At 38.9% G+C, this 13,690-nt stretch overlaps 1 protein-coding gene across 2 annotated transcripts in view; it reads right to left on the bottom strand.

Moving 5' to 3' along the window:
* The window catches only part of LOC129730458 (neuropeptide CCHamide-2 receptor-like), a 132,140-nt gene that overhangs the window by 33,200 nt on the left and 85,250 nt on the right, over positions 1-13,690 (bottom strand). For both annotated transcript variants that reach the window (XM_055689800.1, XM_055689801.1), the window contains exon 2: positions 6,453-6,838. In XM_055689800.1, coding sequence (XP_055545775.1) covers positions 6,453-6,826 — 374 coding nt within the window. In that variant the 5' untranslated portion in view covers positions 6,827-6,838. The remainder of the gene's footprint in view (positions 1-6,452; positions 6,839-13,690) is intronic.

Below are 13,690 nucleotides of genomic sequence, written 5' to 3'. Positions count from 1 at the left end.
TATGTGACGTGTCTAGTCTAGTCGCACATACATGGAAATTCTACGAGCGAGAGGGAAATTTCTCTCGTCGCTTGAGAAAAAAGCGCGTGCAGTCACTAATACACTCGACGTGAGAAATAAAGTGTCGGTATATGATACATATTCTGATTTCATTCTACGTCAATGTATTCGCAGTACAACTGTTGCGTTATGCGTTTCACACATTTATTGTGCGATTTCTGTGCAACATTTGTGCGAATCGGGAAGACACAATGATTGTACAAGACTTCAACTTTTGCGTGCGCAGATAACTCATTATTATTCTAAAAGAACATCTGTTCTACTTACAAAAGTATATAAGATCATTTGTCTATTTGATTGTTTCAATAAAGAAAATTCTTTTGTATGCAAATTCGTAATTTTCAAACAACTTTGTTATTTTTGAAGACAGCGTTTTACAATCTTCAGAAAAAATATGGGACCATAAAACTACACAATTTAAAATTAAACATGGGAGAAAGTTATAATGGAAAATGTGATTTTTTTTATAATAGTTTAACAGATGATGTCATCCTAAGTGAAACAACAATAGGTTTATTATTTTTAACCTCCGTTGTCGTCTGCATTTTTTTTTTTCAGAGTTTATGAATTTTCTGTAATTTTTCTGTAAGACTGTATGGTACCGTCTTAAGCGTGGTACGCAGTTGAAAAGAAAAGAGGTTCATGAAATTTTGCCCTTTTTACCAAACGGAATTGTGACAGCTGAGAATGCTTCACAGTAACGATATCTGACATCAGTGAGCGCATGCTTTTTGCTTTTTTTCTAGAACACTTGAACACACTTGTTTACCGCGATCTGGTGTGAGAGCAGGGATGCCAGGTATTTTTTTTTTCAAAAGTCTTCAAGGTCCGCAAAAAAATGTCTTCCTTCCCGAAGCACAGGTTTCATACAGCTTCAGTTCAAAGATGTAGGAGTTACGTGAACAAAAACAGCTGCAGCGGACAACAACAATCCCGGGAATGTCGTAATATTTACCAGTTTTTATGTTGTTTTATTCATTTACGAATTGACGAATTTGCATACCTGAGTGATATCTGATAGCAATCACGTTTTACGAAATGTACAATTTTCATTATTTCCCTAATTTTTAAGAGCTAGGAAACGGGTTTTAGAAATTATCAAAATATTTTGCGTAATAAATCACTCTGGGATGCAAATTCGTCGTTTACCAGTAGATTAGCTCTACGTGAAACTCACATGAAATGTATGCATCTACTGAATAAGTTTCAAAGGATAATTCATCTCACCAAGTCATGATGAATTCGAATGACAATCACGTAGAATCTACTAGAAAACGATAGTGGAAAATATTCACGTAACTTTTCCGGTAACTAAAACGTGAAAAATATTTTGAACGGAGGCTAAATGTCTTCTAATCTGGCATCGCTGGGTGTGAGACGACCAACCAACTGCCTGACTCTTTCAGTACCTGAATAATGTCAGTGCTCATTATTCCGTGCATGAACAAGTGACATTTTGCTTCACAGCAAATGAACTTTTTTTTCTTTTGGTTTATGATTTCTTTTTAACTGCATACTAGCTACTAGAAGAAATTCAATTGCCTGATTCAGTGCCTGAATTTTACATGGGATTAAGATAGGAAAATGAATTCCTTTTTGAACTGCATACTGCGATTTAGGAATGAAAATGAAGGTTAAATTTCTTCATGCTATCATTAACTTCGAGAAGGCAAGGAAACGGCAACGAAAGTAAAACATTTTCGATAACTATACCGGCCGTGGTCGAAAAATGTACACTAAACAGGAAATCGAGAATTTAATTATACGCATATTTGGGATACTAATTCCAAAACTGAAAACATCGAGAGCGTCACGAAAATTATCCACTTTCGAATGCTCGAAACGCAGTCAATTTCCAACGGATTTTCTTTTCGTGATTCGTGAATTCGTGATTTTATAATGCTAACTATAGTACTATTGTCACCTCCCAGAACGGTACCTCTAAATGTTTTAAGAAAATTTAAGAAAAGAGGGCCTCACAAACAAATTTGCCCCGGGCCCCCCACCGTCTATATCCGGCCCTGGCCATTTGTGTTTCATAATAGTAACACCGGTCTCTTGTTATTTCTCCACACTTACAGGGTGTTCGATAAGTTCGAATACATTTTAAAAATGTGTTAGAAATGAAAATATAAGATTTTCTTTCCTGGATCAATTTTTATCGAAGTAGTGTTTATTGAGAACCTTTACAACATATTAGCTGAGACACCCCCTTTGTGCTGTATGACGAGCTTAAGACGTTTTACAAAAAAAAATCGCACTGGGTATGCACCTGGGGTTATGTTCGCTTTTCTTGGCCAGCAAGAAAGTCCAGGGTATTAAGGACCGAGAAGCTTGGAGGCCACAAAGTTTTATCGAAAAAATCAGTCAAATTGTCCCGACACAACACTAGGACGACATTCCCCATGTGGATCGGTGCACCGTACTGTTGAAGGACGTAACGATCCTTTCCGTAGAGGTCCCGAAGTTACGGAGCCACAACCTTCTTCAGAACATCGGTTTTATAGAACGCGGCGTTGATTTTCATGTTTTTCTCGATAAACGCCAGTGAGAGCTTCCCTATAGGATATGGCCCCCAAACCATCACTAACGCGGTGCTTTGAAACCACTGGATGTTTATGTGGGTGGGGGGATGCTGGTCAATGTCAGCGCCCACAGCTGATCATTTTGGACATTTTGAGGCAGAAGACATTGTGAGGCTGAAGCTTTCCTAGCTGGTCACGAGGTACGATGCTGGCCTAACAAGCCAGTCGTCGTAGGTTCGAGTCTCGGCTCGGGAGAAGACTGTTAGTGTCAGTAGTATCGTAGCGCAGCCCCGCAATTGTTCTGCGGAAAAGAAAGTACAGTCAGGTTTTTTACGCGGAGGATACATACGTCGTAAAAATATAAAGAACCGCGTTAATTCAAAAATCTGCATAAAAAAACCACGTCAATTAAAAAATCCGCGTGAATTAAACCACCATGAAAAGCTTTGGAAAAAAACCCGAGACGCTCTCCGACCAGTATTTCTAGATAAACATTTCAAAAGGTCCTATCTGGATTATTTATACGTGCACTGGAGCTGCTCCTACAAGTTATTGTTTTGCAAGTGATTTCTGTTGACAAATTTGCTGAAAAGTAAAAATAAGTGTTCTTCAGTGATTTTTCTACATGAAAAAAGTAAAGTTTCAGTGTCCTTAGTATGAAAGTGATAGATTTCATTTATGTTTCAAAAATGAAAAGCCAGCAGTGTTGTGTTGGTGTGAGTGCAAGCATCGCGCTGGTTAGCACTGCGTTATGAACGATAGCTTTTGGAGACCGGGGCACGGCGATGTTACAATATTGCGGGCAAGGAAAGCAATCATAATCGACTGCTTGGAATGCTCAGATAAGTACCACATCAGATAATAGGGTAGGGAACGGCTTAAGCAGGAGCTCCTATTTTAATCAGTCGGAGAAAACAGGCCTCAAAATCCTGCATTTTGATCAATATCGACAATTTCAATGATGGAAACGAAAACTTTGGTTGTCTAGCTGTCTTACGAATATAAGAAATACCGTTAATCACAAAGAAATCTGTGAACAAATGTAATTAAAACTAATCGACCAACATTGCAGCCATTCAGGAGCCACTTCGGGTGCTGAAAAAAACGCCTGCGAAACAGATGGAAACTGCTTAAAATAGGTTCAGGGTGATTGGAATAGTGTCCCTCGATTGGTAACTTTGATTGATGTTTGGTAAAGTTAAGTAAAGCTCTGACAAAGAAAACGATAGAGAACAGATTGATATACTACTGTTTGAGTTTCACCCAACACAATTCGAGTATTTCGTCTGAATACACAGGCGGTTCCTAAAGCTGCTTAGAATATGTTCCCTACCCTACATTGTTATCAACATTGTTTTGTGTGGAAAAAGGGCAGTTTTTAGTGCATTTATAACGGTGGAGTGTAGAGAGGCAAGATTTATTCGCTTGTGTGTACATGTGATGAAGTCGGTGCGATGGCGCGAATGAAGTGATTGATGTGGAAACGAGTTTATTGAACGCTTTTTTTCGTGCATTTGGCTAGTGGCTCGTTCGCAATGACAATGGGCTACGTTCATATAGTGAGCATCGCGTTTCGTTCTAAGATTGTTTCAGATAGTGATGGGAAATATCGAGCGGAGTCGTTGACGATGGCATCGATTGTTTCCGAGTTTTTATCGATATTATCGAGAAATTACCGATGGCTTTTGACGTTTTCAATAGGACCTATCTGGCTTTGGTAACAGTGCGGGGTCACGGGAGCAGGGATAGATTTTGTTTACCTCTAAGTTTTTCTTAAGTCTGTTTGACTGTGGTGAAGCAGTTGATAATTTTTCTATATGATGATTTTCAGGTGCAGGAGGTGGTTCACATGCTTTGTGCCACCTGCGAAATATCGATGGTTGTCGTTGACACTAGGAATTTAGCGATGTTATCGATGGGAGGCGGTTGTCGATGTTAAAGATGGGTAACAATAACTTTTCTATAATGTAATAGAAAATATGGGAAAGATCACGAAAGATCTTTATTCTTGTACGAAAATAGACCTGGAACTGCACTTTAAAAAGCAGGGTTTTCTATAAACTGCACACTATTTACCAATGTCATTGTCGGACTATGGTGCAGTGATGATAGCCAAAACCTTATGCTTCACTTTTTCGATTTTTCTAGCTTTTGGGCAGATGTTTTATATACTATGTTACAATTATGACTAGTTCGGCATTTTGTTAATAAACTTAAGACTATATATTGGCCAATATGGATAACTGCGTTTTTAAATTATTAAGGCTTTGTATGCATGAAACTTTGCCAATTTTTCTATTTAATAGGTAAAATTCGCATCGAAATGTCGTGTCCCCGAGCGTCTGCGTCGGTAGAAGGGAAAATAGCGGTCGTGCGTAATGCTTCGGTGTAAACCGCGTTTCCGGTTCGGGAGAGTTTTGCTCATATGAACGTTTTCGAAATGAAGTGATTTCGCGGGGGTATACCCAGATGCTTCTTCATGTCTCACCGCAGATTTCGCGTTGACCGCAGATTTCGCGTTGGCCAACGTGTACTCGGGATTGACAAATAGCTGGTTGCTACAAGTGGTAAAAGCTACTTCGCGCGCGTCGTACGCAGAGGATCGCGGTGTTTGGCAAGAAAGATACTCATGGTTCGTTTCCGTAATAAGCGCGCATCATTGTTATATTCCGTGTTTCAGGTGTGTTTTTCGCGGGATCGTTTTTTTTAGACCAGACGAAGTGAATACGAGAGACGTCGTTTGTCGATCTGTTAGATAGAAAATATCCGGTTGACCGAGCCTCTAGAGACTCCGCGTTTATTCCTTTCATGAGGCCGTTTTATCTCAGATAGATCAACAACGCGCAATAGCTTTCGGTATAAAGAGGATCACCTTACGAGGAGATATCCGATCATTTGAAGTTGTCTCGATTCGGTCAAAGATCCAGTATCCTTGCGTACGATTTATTGTTGCGGTGTTACATTTTCAAACTGAATAAGTTCGAATCGCATTATGAATATCGTGGCGGATGTAATGAACTTGTTGGCGCTATACTTGTTGTAAAGAACCCGACGCTCGAAATCAGCGCATCGTTTACCAAAACGAACCCTGCTGTATACCTTGCCCTTTCTCCAACATCCCAGTGATTTCTCGTGGAAGTGCAGAGGTGTTCTCGGCTGCCATAAAGCGAGGATCACGTCAACATTTTCCTATACAAACTTCTTCTTTGACCTGCATTCGGATGCGGCCGGCGCTGGTATTGCCTAATAAACAGATTAAGATCACCAGTTTTTACACATTGAGGATGCATGTTGGTCCCAAGCATCATCTATTGGTTCTCTGTGTAATTACTGCTGATCTGGCAATAACGGAGTAGCAACCGCGGGCGGTCAATCATGCTCATGCTTATGCTCATAAACATTTCAAAAGGTCCTATCTGCTTTCATCGTGTTTCCGGAGCGTCCTTTCATTTTGGTAATGGTTTAACTTTAGTAACTCTCCCAAGCGTGGTTTTCGTTCAGGAGGCTATAAACTTGTGCAAATAACGTGTCATAAAAGGTGTTTAATAAGTTGTGGTGGTTGAATGAAAGTTGTCAATCAAAAAATTGATCAAAGCAGATAGGACCTTTTGAAATGTTTCTCTAGATTCGTTATTCTTCGTCCTTAGCCCCTTAACCATCTTTTGAGTTGGATGGCCATAACTTGCTGTTTTCGTTATAGTACCTAGTACCTATAATGAAGACTTTTAATAACTCTTGTGTTCGTGACGGGTGTGTGTCGGGTTAAAAAAGATTTGTAACCTATCGTAAGTTCCACAAGGTATTCATCTAGTTCCCTTTATTTTCATATTATCAATAACAAGAGAAAAAAGTCTGTCTCAAACTTACGTATTCGGAATGTTCCGCATGGCCCGATGCCGCAGGAAAATCACCACCAGCGTCCCGTTGCCAATAATCCCGACGATGAAGATTATGGCCAGCACCACCGGCACGACGTACGTCTCCAGCCGTTCCTCGTACGGTTCGTACTCATCGATCTGATCGATCGTCACATCCAAAGCGATCCGCGTGACCTCGGTCGGTTCCATCGTGCGAACCGATTTCTGTATTCGACTCGAACCGGCTATTTCCTCGACCACGGATAACGACGGAGGCTGCAGGCTGTCCCGTAGGCGATGTCGAAAGTCCGCCGAAAGGAATGGTGTTGTTGTTTTTGATGTTTTCGGTGAATTGGTCGCGTTCAGCAGGCTCAGAAGCTCCATTCCGGTGGAAACCTGCGGACGGAAGCGAGAAGGGGCACACTGTGAGAGAATGCCTTTTCAAGTGGAAAATTGCGATAGCGTTAAGCCGTAACTGAACGAGTTTGATGAAGAATCTATATTTGCTTCAACGCCTCCGATGCATTCAAGCGCCTAATGTATTTCTCGAGTTTCAGATTATCGGGACAGTGGACAAGGGGTAGAATTTAATTCATTACTAATTGCATTGTGTTTATCGCCACAGACTTGAGATTTTCTGATAAGCAAATTTACCCTTTGGTGTGAAAGTTAAATTGTTTGATTACAACTTCAATATTCGCAAAAAGTTAAGCCAATTTTGGGGTGCTTTGGAGTGCCGTGAGGCGTTTGGTTTATATTTATTTTTTTTTTTGCATAGGACAAGCGATCCGCATGGGAGGCGAAGCAAAAAGGATATGCAAATAAATTTAGCCGCAGAGCTCTTCTGTTTACTGATGGTTACCGATTTTCGGAAGACTTCCGCATCAACCCTTGATGGATTTTTTTTTGTTCAATACATTGGATTGTTTATTTCAGCACCGAACTCCGGGCGAAAATATTCTGTAGACCCAACAATAGTCGTGCGCAGAGTTTTCTTTTGAGTAATTTCAATATTAAGATCCTCACAATAAGCTGCTTAATGCATACGAATCGGTTCGTTCCGGCACGTCTGGTTAGAAAAATTAATATTGTTACGTTGTTTAGCATGATTGCTGGTGCTGGAGAGAACACATACAATTGCTAATTTTTCCCTTAATCTTTTTTTACGGAATTGTACTATTACTACATTTAGCTTGAGTTGTGAAGTATTTTTTTTTTCATATGATTTTGATACTTTTGCATAATTCGATAAACTCTAGGGGTACTGGGGGTAAGCCCGGCACTGAGGGTAAGGCCGTCACCCCTGGGATTTAACTAGAAAACGCTAATTAACTGTGTTTTGGAATATGTGAAGTGTTGGTATTTAATATTTTAGACATTTTAAGACACATCGAAGCCACCATGAAACCTCAAACGTCAAAATAATAGACAAAACATACGCTACTGCAGCTGATGCGTAAACGGATATAATTTTTCGTCAGTGGAACTTAAGCTTTTATTCATTTGAAAAGACTAAAATAATTTTTCGTTGCTCTACAATTTATTGCCTGTATTGTTAGCATTCAGAGATCTGAGGTAAATTGGAGCGATAAATTTGTAGAAATACTCTTTTTAAAAAAATGTGTGCTGTCGGGGTAACACCGTCACCGACATGGTCTGAGGCTAGTTGAATGTTACTGACACATATTTCTCATCTATTACCGATGGCTCGTTGCTAAATAAATTGATTAATCGACTTAGAATTATGCACTCAAGCTCTTCTGTGATTTATGAATGATTCCAAGGGTTATTAGAGGTGCAAATGTACTGAATCAAGTCACAAAACTGCCCGCTTTCCCGGTGGTATTTGGAATATGCTCCAGTGTGGTCAATGTGATCCTGGCTTCGATTAAACTAGTTAATTATATGATATAAAGTGCCACATGATAGGCTTGCCGAGTATCAAATTCTTTCATTGTTTATACATAATATTCACTGGAACTTGTTCCGGCAATCTCCTTAGCTATTTCCGGCAACCTCCCAGCTAACCGACAACAACCAAATTCAACAGTAACATACAGAAATGTAAGATCTCTCATTTGGCGGTTTCCGAATTCAAATTGGTTCAGTTAATTCGAGTAAATTCATGAACAAACTTAGGTGCCGGTGTTACCCCCAAGGGGTGCCGGTTTCACCCGCACTGATTGCTAAACGTCGTTTTTATCTTAGTTCCAAAACTTCACTATTCCTTGTAAGATAACAGTTGGAAAGTACTGCAAACCTTCATATCTTGTAGAAAACAATCTGGGCAATGATTCTGTGAAAGAAATACAACAATATTCGCCATCAAATGCTACTAAAGAATCATTTTCCTTAGGAGGCCGGGCTTACCCCCAGTACCCCTACCATCTTCTGATTGTAATTTTTCAAACTACAATTATTTTAATGTGAGTGCTAAAAAAATATTGAAAATATTCAGTATTACTGACAACTTTTCTCAATCTCTTGTTATTATTCAGATTTAAAACAACCCCTATTGAAAGTTTTATCTAGCTTTTCCCGCTCCACATGCAATGTGTTGTGATGTTAAGAGCGGAAAATTGTTATTGAAAACATCCACTGCAACCTTTTAAAACCAATCTAAATGCGTCGTTATCCCCCTAAGCATAGAAGCAAAAGCGATACGAAAATATGCGGGTAATGCAACAACATTCCCGCGATAACATAAGAATGTGTTTAGTCTCTACGCCAACACCGAGATGAAACAACATCCCACTCCCGCGTGATACGAGGGCGGCTCCATTCAATCGTCTTCCAGGATGTTTGTGCAATTTTCGACCCGACTGGAACGGGGGAGAGATATATCTCTTCCAGAGTCATGTCGATCAAAAGAACTCACTCACCCAAAGGAAGCCGATATGCTGCGCTGACTCTATCAAAAGCGAACATCAGTGATCTTAGGATTGCATCATATCTATTTATTTATTCACGTAGGTGTAATGGAATGGAACGGTATGCAAGTGCTTGTTGTGTAACAACGCGGTCAGGATCAAACTGTACCTGATATTTCGAAGCACCATTTGAAATATTGCAGAATTCACAGGTCATCCTCGCATTCAAGCGCCAACTGAAGCCTTAATTTACATAAATTATGGCTTTCATTTAAGTCCCCCTGGCAAGCTGGGTTCAATCGTGTTTAATCAACAAACAAAAAAACATGCGAAAAAATGGAACCACTGCTATCTCCGGCTACGCAGCAACATAAATTGTCGGAGTTGTCTTTCTGCTTGCCACAGCTGGCTTTTGGGCTAAATCCGATGCATTATCCAGGGAAAAGTTAACGATGAAACATGTACATCCGCTTTTTGCTTTGCTACTGCTGCCGCTGGTTGTAAAATATCAAGCGGTAAGGTCGAAGAAATACCGAACAAATACTTAGCTATACGGCAGAATAAAATTCAGCCGTTCAATTGAAATATAAATTATATTCAATTCGCAATTCGCAAAAGCTACCATAAATATTACTACTCTCTTGCCTCCACCTGAGATCGCGTTGTTAGAACATAAATATTATATTGATTTTTGTACTCGTCTCTGTATATTTACGGAACGTGATAGTTTTACATAAAACTTTTAAAATATTTTGTAAAATGATTGTATAAAAAATTTCAAAGTCAAAACTTGTCGAACAAGGACTACTTATTCACATTAAACTTGAAATAGACCTGGAATTGGAGCTGGATCTCAAATTAAAACGACTCCTGGACCTGAATGAGACTATTATCTGGACTATGGAAAAAGTTCTATTTTGAGAGTGAACTGTTGAATGGGACAGAGTCCTGGAGTGACTTTCAGACTGGATTTGGGATTGAATTCTTTTTCATTTCGGACTAAACTTTGTAGGGGAGTTTTTTTAGTGAACTTGAAACTAAACAATGAGCTAGATTCTTGATTAGCCTCTGAGTTCTGCTGCACCTAAACAATTAATTCTGATCAAAGCTCGAGTCTAGATTCTTGTCTGAAAATTTGGACTTCGGATAGAATTCGGATTTGAACTCTGGATGGGGCTATGAACTGAACTTAAAATAGGATTTTCAATAAAACTTTGCGTGGAACTGTGAACTCGACTTCAAAACGAATTTTGAACTGGATTGTGAACTGGACTTCCGACTTTTTGGCATGCATTCTGGAATAGACTTTACAATAATCTCCGCACTAGACTCTGGATGATACTCTGCGCTAGATTTGAATCTGGAATGGATTTTGAACTCTGGAAAGAGATATGGAATGGATTTGGGATTGATCTTCGAACTAGAAGTTGAACCACAATTTGGACTGCACTCTATTCTCAAATTTTGGAAAGGTTTCTTGAATTCGATTCTGAACAAAGGCCTGAATCAGATAATTTATCTCTACACTGGTTGTTGAATTGAATTTTAGACTAGACCGTGGATTACACTGCGTAGTAGAATTTGAACTTTCATCGTAATTTGCTGTTGGCCGAGATCTGCGGTGAACTCTGTACTGAATATTGAACTGGAATTTCAACTCAAATCTAAACTGAATACTAGGTTGGGTTCTGGACTGTAATCCTGACCGAATTTAGGATTAAATCGTAAGCTAAATTTTGAATTCTAGATTGGACTTTGAAGTAAGTTTTAGAATTAACTCTGAATCAGAAAGGATTCCGGAGTGGTGTCTGTATTTCTGTAGCAAACACTGGACTGGAATCGGGACGGCGTTTTGTACTAAACTTTTGATTAGACCAGGTTTTGAACTGAACCGATCTCCGGACTAAAAACTCTAGAATAGATTCTGAAGTAAACCTGGAATATTTTTCGAGAGTGGATTTTGAAATGAATTTTAGACTGATTGCTTAAGTGACCTTTAGGATGTAGTGGACTCTACAATGGTTATTAGATTGGTCTCTTAGCAAGACTTTTGACATAGGACTGTGGAAAGTGTAACGAAAATATGCTCTACTAAAATGCATAGGGTAATCGCTCCTAAATTTATCTCATCACGCCTTTTCGATCAATTTATCGCCAAATTTTACCATATTTTCAAGGTAAAAAGTTCAACCACTTGACAAAATTGAGAAGCAAATAGATTTACTTTTGAAATTTGTAGAATTTTGACGGTAAATTGGACAAATGAGAGAAATAAGATGAATATAGGTGCATGATGTAGTAATTTACATATCTTTTCGATTAAATACTGAAGAAAAAGTTGACTTAAAATCAATTTGAAAACAGCGGCTATCTTATCACGAGCTCACGCGTATTCCTGATGTTTATATTAAAGCTATCTTTAAGTTAGCTCAGCCTTTTTTTAATGTTCTCAAAGTTTGTCCCAGTTTCGCAAAGGACACATTCCTAGCTCTTCTACGCCAATACTTCTAAATTTTCATAAAAAAACCCTTTTGATTGCTTTTGTTTTGATGCAATAAGATTGAAAATCGGATGAGCAGATTTGAAGTTAGAGTTATTCAAAAATATTGTTTTAATTCTAGGGACCATAACTTTCGGCCAAAGTTTGAATAAAAATCATGACTTTTCATAAGAGAAAAATCTATCTCCAAAATTAAGAAGCATACATCCTTCAAAACTCCATATTTTCTGTAAAATTTTACGAGCTTTCTGAGAAAACTATCAAACGAAAACAACTAGGCTAGGCTTAGGCTCACTCCAACTTGTTCCCTGGACAGTTGCTAACTATTACCTTTTCAACATTTATTCAAACTCATCAAACTCCAGGTATAATATAAATTAAAAATATTCCTACCGAACTGACTTAATACCTGATGGTTACGACACTACCTAATATTCCAACACACAACCCACAGAAACCCCAAAAACGGATTTATTCATGTTTTTAACATATCTTTTCTTACTTCAAATACATTTTGATATTTTTTCCTAAAAGCCTCAATAAATACCTGCATTTCCTGATAAAAGTTTTGAAATCGGTCGAGAGACAGAAAAGTTACATTATTTTGAAAATAATCATTTCGGTGAAAAAGTCGATTTTTTTACGCTGCCCTAATTCAGGCAGTTGGGTGGTCAAACAACTAACAAGATGGGTCTAAATATTCTGAAAAGTGCTTAATTCATGCAATTTCGAGTAAGATTGTAGAAGAAAAATCCATGTTTTTTAAACGAGACGACTTGCTTGCCGATGTTTCTGTTAAAGGGCCCAATCTATACATATAAAAATGAAGTTCTGTCTGTCTGTCTGATCCATATAGACATGGAAACTACTGAACCGATCGACATGAAAATTTTTATGTAGGAGTTTCTGGGGCCTAGAAGGGTCCTTATGGTAGTTGGAGACCCGTCCCTCTTCTGGAAGAAAGGGCCTTCATACAAATGAAACACAATATTCTGCATAGCTCGAGAACTAATCGAGCAAATGAAGCCAAACTTGGCACGTTAATGTATTAAGAAGCATAAAATATTTCTACGGTGGTTTCACACCCCTCACTGCTCTGGAAAGGAGAGCTCCCGTACAAACGAAACCCAAATATCTGTATAACTCGAGATTCAATCAAACAAATGAAACCAAATTTCGCGAATGGTTCACGAGAGCAAGAAATAGTTCTGTGGCAGATCGACATCCCTCACTTTTCTAGAAGGGGGGCCTCCCTTATACTGCCGTTCCAATCATAGTAGTCCCATGTTCTACACAAACATTATGCACGCTGGGACAACTATGCTTGGATCGGCAGTATAAGTGAAACACAATTTTCTGCATTACTCATTAACTAATTAAGTGAATGGAACCAAATTTGGCAAGTGGAGATATTTGGAGGTAAGAATTATTTCTATGGTTGTTCGACACACCTCCCTCCTCTGGGAAGGGGGGCTTCCATACAAATAGAACACAATTTGCTGCTCAACTCAAAAACTAATCAAGCAAATAAAACCAAATTTAGTATGAGAAAGTTTTTGGGGGTGATAAATGTTTCTATGATGGTTTGTCACCCCTCCCTACTTTGAAAGAAGGTGGGGGACTGGAAAACAGCCGAAAGTGACTGAATATCATCAAATATGGGTGTTTCCGGAATCAGAATAACGCTCAGAGGCCAGAAGTTGACTTCACATGCCATAATGAAATCCAAGATGACGACTTCCTGTAAAACAGCCGAAAGTGACCACAGAAGCCACGAATCGGCCACAGACACAATTTTGAATTCCAAAATGACGACTTCCGGTGTCTGGAAAACATCTAACGTTTGCGGACAAAAATTGCCGATTTCTCATGGGTTTA

The sequence above is a fragment of the Wyeomyia smithii genome, chromosome 3 (genome assembly GCF_029784165.1).
Source record: "Wyeomyia smithii strain HCP4-BCI-WySm-NY-G18 chromosome 3, ASM2978416v1, whole genome shotgun sequence".
NCBI classification, from domain to species: Eukaryota; Metazoa; Arthropoda; class Insecta; order Diptera; family Culicidae; genus Wyeomyia; species Wyeomyia smithii.
This window is presented reverse-complemented; position numbering and strand designations above follow the sequence as displayed.